Genomic DNA, 8,633 nt, shown 5'->3' on the forward strand with positions numbered 1-8,633 from the left:
TCTACCCCTTGGAGAGATATCACCCTGAATATGAAGAAGAGTAACATCACACTACTGTGAAAACAGAACAAGTAAAGCATAAAGGTAGAGCTACATAGTCAAGGGAGTCAGCACCTATTTAATAATGGATACCAATCAAAGGCAGTTAGGGAAAAATTAAGAGAAATTGTTGAATATAAAGATTAAAGCATGCACATAGTTTAACGGAGACTGCCAAGATAAGGAAGAAAGTTTTAAATAAACAAAAGTCAGCTACTTGAGTATAAAACTAAGGAGGCTAAGAAATACTTTGGGAAGTGTCTATATTTTTTTTAAGAAGACACTTTTTTAAAAATTGTGGTAAAATACACATAACATAAATTTACCATCGTAATTCTTTTAAAGTATACAATTTAGTAGTAAGTACAATCACATTGGTGTGCAATCAGTCTCCAGAACTCTTTTCATATTGCCAAACAAAAACTATACCCATTAAACAGCTCCCTATTCCCTCTCCCCCCAGCCCCTGGCAACTACCTTTCTACTTTCTGTCTCTGTGAATTTGACTACTCTAAGCACCTCACACCAAGTAGAAATCACACAAGCTTCGTCTTTTAAAAAGACACTTTTAAACCAGAGAAACTACTAGCAGAGAGGAATGGAAGTCATCCAAAGTATGAAGGCACAGAAAAATACAAAGCAGAAAGTAAACTGGGGAGAATTCCAGATTTTAGAATCTATAAAATGATCCCAGTCATAACATTTATTATCGGAAGTAGACACCGATTCTCTTTTCTAAATATCCTTTAAACAAAAACAGTAAAACATGAGCAAAGAGTCGACTGGGGGAAACTCCAGATTTCAACATCTGTAAATGATTCCAGGAACAACATGGGTTATCAGAAGTGGATTCAGATCCTCTTCTCCAGATAGCTTTAAAACAAAGAGAGAGGAAGTCAACATCATCTCTTAGTTACTTAAAATTTGATTCTAGAGAAGGACATTTCAATCATTTATATCAGACTAAAATTCAATCGGAAAAAAAGCATATTTGAAGCATCAAACCAGTTACAACTTAACTCTGATCTGCTGCTAAAATAACCTGCTTAAAAACTTTTCCAGTCTTTCTTAGACATTATGTGCTTGAATAAACATGTTGCTGAGCTCTAACAATACTTACATGGAAGACTATTACTTAAATTTGTCTTATTAACAGTAAAAACATATAATTTGATCTCAAATACAAAAAAAGCAGCAACCTAAAATCACAACAGCCTTAAAAACATGCTGATTAAAATAATCAGAGGACACAATTAAATCTGAAATTAATGCTGATGTTAAAGCTAATTTTGATTTTTAAGAACAAGGCAAACAAAAAGTTGCATGTTTTATGGGAAATTTTTATTCTCATCATATTAAGTATTTTAATCACTTTTCTTAATCTGGGGATGGTCCCTGCAATTGAGAAATCATGAAGCAAATTTAATTGTACTACTCTTTCAGAAAAGAATTACCAATCATCAAAACCTCTGAAAGACTAAAACTGTAATTCTGGAAAAAATTTTTCCTTGGCTCCACCTTGATTTTTTCTTTATATACTAAATGCCCCAGGGCTCTGACCCAGCTTCAGAAAAAGAGCCAGTAGAGTGGGTTCACAAAAAGAAATTATCCAATTATGGATTAGCAAAATTGTGACAGGGATTAAGAAGTGACAGAGAAAAGAAACACCCTAAAAGTGTGTACATAAGAGCTAAGAAGGCAGACTCGAATACGCTCTTCGCTGTGACTTCTATTCACTTGGACCAGCTAAGCGTCTGCAGGAGCATCATGTCTTGCTCATCTCGTGTCTCCTCCTCCAGGGCTGGAGGCAGCAGCTCGGTCAAAGTGTCTGCAGGTGGAAGCAGCTTCAGCAGTGGGAGCAGATGCGGTCTGGGGGGTGGCTCTGGCCGGGGCTTCCGAGTAGGAGCCAGCAGCTGCAGCCTGAGTGGGGCATCTAGCAGTGGCTTTGGAGGCAATTTTGGAGGTGGCTTTGGTAGCTGCTTAGTAAGGAGCAGTTTTGGAGGAGCCTCAAGCTCTGGGGCTGGCTTTAGCGGGAGTTCTGGCTTTGGCGGGGGCTCTGGATTCAGTGGGGGATCTGGCTTTGGCGGGGGTGCTAGTGGAGGCTTCTACAGCTATGGGGGTGGTATGGGAGGTGGTGTTGGTGGTGGTGTGGGCGATGGGGGGCTTTTCTCTGGAAGTGAAAAGCAAACCATGCAGAACCTCAATGACCGCCTGGCCAGTTACCTAGACAAGGTCAGAGCTCTGGAGGAGGCCAATGCTGATCTGGAGAACAAAATCAAGGAGTGGTATGACGAATTCGGTCCTGGGTCTAGAGATGGTGGATCCGGAAGAGATTACAGCAAATACTATCAAATAACTGAAGATCTCAGGAACCAGGTGAGACCACACTATCCATGGCTGAGCTTCTATCATTTCTGTACCTTTCACTTTAACCAGGTCATGTACTGTAATAAAAATTTTAAGTCAAGGAATTATTTGAAAACATATTTGTTTGTTGTGTATACAAAATGCGACCTGGCATATCGTAATTACGACAGTACTAAATATGACATACTACCACATTAACTGTCTGTTTGCATCTCAAATTTGAATATTTCTACATAACAATAAAACATATACAATGCCAGGCAGCTAATTAACATGTACATATAAGAGTGATGGTAATGGGTCAACATTAGTTTAATCTAATTATTCCATGATTAATTCTGACAGATTGACATATTTTAGTGTCTAGCTAGATTTAAATAGTCTTTAGGACTATTTTTCTTCCTAGAAAATTTGGTGCCAATATTGTATAAGAATACAGTGGAATCTAAAATGTTTAGCCCCTGTTGAATAGGAAATATATTTTTAGGGATATTTTTTAAAGTGAAATTCAATTTTTGTACTATTTTCCGAAAGAGGTCATGAAATAACTGATCTTCCAAAGCAGCAGAAATACGCAGAGAACTGTGTTCTGGAAAACAATGTTCTATGCCTACTCCAATAAAAATGCAAACTGTTACCTTTTTGCAGAGAGGTATAATCCTAAATATACAGGTGTAGGCTTGCAAAGCAATTCACCTTTAAGAGATAATAATACAGAAGACATCTGCCCTCACAGGTAGACATGCAGGCACAAGGTAAAAACCATCCGTGATTCATTCACTATTACCATCTTTTCTAGATCACTACTGTCACTATTGAAAATGCTGGGATCATTTTGCAGATTGACAATGCCAGATTGGCTGCTGATGACTTCAGACTGAAGTAAGAAACGTGAAGACTTGAAAAGAAGTGTAATAGGAAAAATAAAAATTTAGTTTGCTTAAAAGAGTGTTTGAAAAATCTTTTAGGTGATCATGACCTAAACTCACAAACACCCCAAGGGTAAACTTCAGAAACCACCATTCCACCAAAAAAAAAAAAAAAGGAAGAAGAAGAAGAGGGAAAAAAGAAAGAGGAAAATTAAGGATGAACATTTTGTTACAAAATATTACACATAATTAGAATTAACATTAGACTTGAATTTTTCTTTATGGGGGAAACATTCCTAAGAGAAAACCTAGTAGTCTTCACTTATTGAAATGCTCAGAGGTGAAAACTTTTTCACTATGTAAGAATAGAAGGCGTACTTTGAAACGTGGTCAGGCCAGCTCACTGCACTGCCTTACTGCTGCCTCTTCCAGGTACGAGAGCGAGCTGCACCTGCGGCAGAGCGTGGAGGCTGACGTCGGTGGCCTGCGGAAAGTTTTAGACGACCTGACAATGACTCGCTCAGACCTGGAGATGCAGACTGAGAGTCTCACGGAGGAGCTGGCCTACCTGAAGAAGAACCATGAGGAGGTAGGAGCACGTTCCACATAAACAAGCAACTCTTGGCTTACATATTTCCACCCACATCCGTTCTATAAAAATAAAATGAACTCAGTTTTGTCTAAATAAATTTCCCACATCCTACGACTAGGGGGAAAAAATGTAACAATGAGCATATTATATCTAAATTTGATTTTTTTTTCTCCTCTAGTGTCCTAGTTTCAATTGTTTGTTGGCTATGCACATTTTAGGAAGTCATTGCTTTTCTATTGCACCACTGTGGCCTTTTTTCCTTCCTGCTAGGAAATGAAGAGTATGCAAGGCAGCGCTGGAGGGGACGTGACCGTGGAAATGAATGCTGCCCCAGGAACTGACCTGACCAAATTACTGAACGACATGAGGGCACAGTACGAGGAGCTGGCTGAGCAAAACCGCAGGGAGGCTGAGGAGCAGTTCAACAAGCAGGTAGATGGTCTCTGCTGAGCATCAAAGCCTGCAGCCCCACACAAGTCACTTCTGCTCCTTTCACCAGCCTACAACAGCAGCATTTTATTTTTATTTAGAGTGCATCACTGCAAGCACAGATCTCTACTGATGCCGGGGCAGCCAGTTCCGCCAAGAGTGAGATAACAGAACTGAAACGTACTCTGCAAGCCCTGGAAATTGAGCTTCAGTCCCAACTGGCTATGGTATATGCAAATAGATTTTCAAAATCTCCAACATGGAATTAAGCAAATGCAGTTTTCTTTCTTTGCCAAGATGTTCACTAGGCACATAATAAAAGCAGTGTTAAGAAGAACCATTTTGTGGTTACACAAAGCATAAAGCAGTTAAAAATTATGTACTCTATTTCCATAAAATATTTAGTTTAAAAAGTAAGGCCAACAAAAATTATCATATAAAATCGTATTTTTTTAAAAATCATCCAATGACTTTTTTTCATCATGAATTTTTTATGTGCTTTTTCTTTTAGAAAAGCTCCCTGGAAGGGACCCTGGCTGACACGGAAGCTGGCTACGTGGCTCAGCTGTCACAAATTCAAATGCAGATCAGCAGCCTGGAACACAGATCAGCAGCCTAGAGGAGCAGATCTGCCAGATCCGGGGGGAGACCGAATGTCAGAACACAGAATATGCACAACTGCTGGACATCAAGACACGCCTGGAGATGGAGATAGAGACCTACCGCCGCCTGCTCAGTGGAGAGGGGGGGTAAATGAAAGTCATGAACATGCCAAAATACACACCTTGCCGAATTTATTTTATGAAACCAAAAAGGGACTCAAGGGTTAGATTTGTGTTTGTGAAGTAATAAAGTAACAGACACAGTCCAATCAAAAGACATCTAAAGCTTCATCACAGAGAATCCCCATTATGGAGGGTTTCCCCTACCGGTGCAAACTGCAAAGGAAATCAAAAAAAATTTTTTTCCTCCAGTGGTTCTGGTTTTGGAGAATGTGATTACAGAAACTCAGGATCCAGAAACATGGGATCCAAGGATTTGGCATTTGGTGACTCAAGATCTGGTCAAGGAAGAGGTAGACTTTTTTTTTCAGTGTTGATAATCTTATAATTTAAAGGTAAAGGCATGCTTTGTTTGTCATATTAAAAGTGTGGACTGTCGTTTACATAATCTTACCCAGAGAGAACCTACTAAATGCATGCAGTTGAATTTTTCTTGATCTGTGTTTCTGTGATCGCCTCCAGACTGACACTTGATCCCATGATTTTCAGATCCAAGCAAGACTAGAGTGACTAAGACCATCATAGAGGAGGTGGTGGATGGCAAAGTCATCTCATCTCAAGTCAGCAATGTTTCTGAGGTGAAAGTTAAATAAGTAATTTCCACATCAACAAGAGTGTCTTTCAAAGAAAAAATCAAGGAGGACACAAGTGAAGAAATCACATCAGTGTAATCATCTTTCTGGATAACTTCAGAGAAAAGTTTCCATCCGGAAACAGATGACTAGCCAACTTTTCCGCATCCTCTTATTTTCCTATTAGAATGCTCTTGAAAAAGTTTAAATGACACTTTGCTCTGTTTCTATGCTTCAATAAACTTACTTTTGCAAGTTAACTAAATTATTCCTGAATTTTTAAGAAAGGTAATATTTTACCTAGAAATGAAGCTACGAATTCTGGTCTAGTTGCATTATTATGTCATTAATATTAACTCATTATTTACATTATACCTTCTTCATAAAATCAAGATTATGGCCATTTTGTATGTGGGCATTTTTTAATGACATCATATAAGAACTTGGTGGCACAATTGCTACAACTAGACTTCAGTGTCCCTAAAAGTATAGCCAACAGCTTAGCACACAAAAAAGGATGAGATTATTTGAATAATCAGCTTATGGTTAATTCATGCCTAGTTTCCTTATCTACATCACTGAACTGCTTATTTCATAAGATGAAAAAGAAACTTAAGATATGCCTTCTACTTCACGAGGCTTACGTTTCACATGGGGAGGGAAACCAAAACACAACGAAGAGAGCAAACAAGAAGAAGTATTAATAATAAAGGGCTTGATTTCACAATATTTACCAGAGTGCCACAGGAATGAGACATGGCGTGTTTGCGGGGCATTTAGGGGACAGATCTAAATAAAGAGTCTTGGAGAAATAGGATCGTATATGTGATATGGTGTCAGATTAAGAGAAGAGATGCTCAGGTACTTGTTCCTTTGACAAATCTAGCCGCACTTCTAGCCAAAAATTGTCACTTGGCCAAGCTGGCATTTCTTTCCCCCACTCTCCACTGATGAGGTCTTTTACCCCGTGGGTGTTCACAGCCCCATTCTTCCACCTGTACAACATCCCTGAAGCCACATGGCTTTGTCTCATCTTGCTTGGAGGATGAAGTGTAGGAGGTGGTACAGGTCCTAGGAGGAACCCAAGCCAGGCCGGGTAAGGACATTCTCATTTGAAGAATTTAATATGACCAGATCACAAATTAGAGAATTAACCCCACAACCCGGTCCTCAAGAAAAAACATGAAACATCGCATAAAAAGCCAAATTGGAAGTTAGAAAAGGATAAACCTGAGCTTAATTGGTATAAATTGTACTCTCAAATATAAAGCTAATTATATTTGGTATGAGAATACCAAATCTTAATAGTCAAAACAACCAGAAATGTAGTTTTTCTTCTTCTAGGCAAATTGAATAAAGCTGGGCCCACAGCAATTTCTGCTTAAACAGCTAACCATAGAATAAACTTAATAGCTAAGCACAAAACCACTCCCCAAAGAAAAAGTGCAATTTTAAGTCATCTTAAGTCAAACACATGTTTTCCATCAAATCATCACAGTAAATAAAACTCTGAATATTTCTCTTCCAATGGAAAATTAAGAATACAAACCAGCTGATCCAGCCTGGGTTAACAGCCAAAGGACAGAAATGGGAATCTGCCACGTGCAGCCCCCAGTCCTCGGGCTGTCCTGGCCACGTCATGGAAGCCTCTCTCTGTGGACTTCCCCGGATCTAGTCTTCGAGCTGCACATCCTGACCACCTGGGACTTATGTCTATGGCTAGTACAAGGGGTCTTCAAAAAGTTCATGGAAAGATTAATATCATTTTTTTTTTCCTTTTTGTCTTTTTTTTTTTTCGTGACCGGCAACGGATCGCAACCCTCAGTGTCACGCCCGTACCAGACCGGGACCAGCAATGGGATCGCAACCCTCGGTGTTGCTCCCGCACCTCGCTCAGCCAGTGAGCAGGAACCGGTCTGTATGTGGGATCCGAACCCTTGGCGGGAGCGCCGCCATGCTCCCAAGCGGCGCACTACAGCAGTGCGCCACCGGGCCGGCCCCTCATTTTTTAGTTCTATTTTTCCACAAACTTTTTCAAGTACTTTCATATTATCCTGTCAAAGCAAAAGAATGAGGCTACTCCAAAAATCATCTTGAGGTGAATCCCTCACTGTGTGTTTCCTTGGCACGTGTTGAGATGCTGCATTTGTACTAAACGATTGTTTACAGATTGAGAAAAGTCCAGTTCATATGTACCAAGATACTGAGATGCAATAGACTGTGTTGCTAAGAGTACATTCAATTTTTAATACTGAAACTATTGAGCCATTTTGGATCACAAAATTCATTTAGAGTACTGAATAAAATGTTAGGGACAGAGTGTTCATACATTATCACCCATGTTAAAATTATTTCTGTCTTTTTTTTTGGGGGGGGGGGCTAGCCAGCATGGGGACCCAAACACTTGACCTTGGTTAAAATTATTTTTAAAAGACGCAACAGAAATAGTTTTATTTTGAAACTCTAAAGCTCAGCTCTCCAGTCAACTTTTTTTTTTTTTTTTTTGTCGTTTTTGTGACCGGTAAGGGGATTGCAACCCTTGGCTTGGTGTCGCCTGCACTGCACTCAGCCAGTGAGCACACCGGCCATCCCTATATAGGATCCAAACCCGCGGCAGGAGTGCCGCTGCACTCCCAGCGCCGCACTCTCCCGAGTGCGCCACAGGGTCGGCCCTCCTGTCAACTTTTAAATGAGAGGAACATGCTTCTTTCTTCTGAGAGTGAACTTACCTGTAAAAAGAAAGAGCCAGTGCCTAGTACACATGGATTTCCACCTGTTGACTTTTGGTCCAAAAATTCATAGGGTTGTTCATGTCTTTCCAACTTAAAGAGACAACAGACATGCAAGAAGGGAATGCAAGAAATTGCATCATCCTCACGGAGATTAGAAACAAGATCATCACCAGCAGCACAGAGAAAACAGCTGAAGGATTGGAGGCTCTAAGGAAAGTGGCCTAAACCTGCTTAATAACTTCATGGAATTA

At 39.9% G+C, this 8,633-nt stretch overlaps 1 protein-coding gene across 1 annotated transcript; it reads left to right on the forward strand.

Moving 5' to 3' along the window:
• The first annotated feature begins 1,783 nt into the window (after window positions 1–1,783).
• On the forward strand, window positions 1,784–5,736 carry LOC103601643 (keratin, type I cytoskeletal 24-like). Its single transcript, XM_008586068.1, is given in 9 exon segments — window positions 1,784–2,415; window positions 3,206–3,288; window positions 3,708–3,864; window positions 4,138–4,299; window positions 4,398–4,523; window positions 4,808–4,876; window positions 4,879–5,045; window positions 5,271–5,371; window positions 5,568–5,736. Coding segments are annotated over 9 exon segments (1,578 nt in total). The 5' UTR covers window positions 1,784–1,806; the 3' UTR covers window positions 5,672–5,736.
• Window positions 5,737–8,633: the final 2,897 nt, after the last annotated feature.

The sequence above is a fragment of the Galeopterus variegatus genome, unplaced genomic scaffold (genome assembly GCF_000696425.1).
Source record: "Galeopterus variegatus unplaced genomic scaffold, G_variegatus-3.0.2 Scaffold3817, whole genome shotgun sequence".
Taxonomy (NCBI): domain Eukaryota; kingdom Metazoa; phylum Chordata; class Mammalia; order Dermoptera; family Cynocephalidae; genus Galeopterus; species Galeopterus variegatus.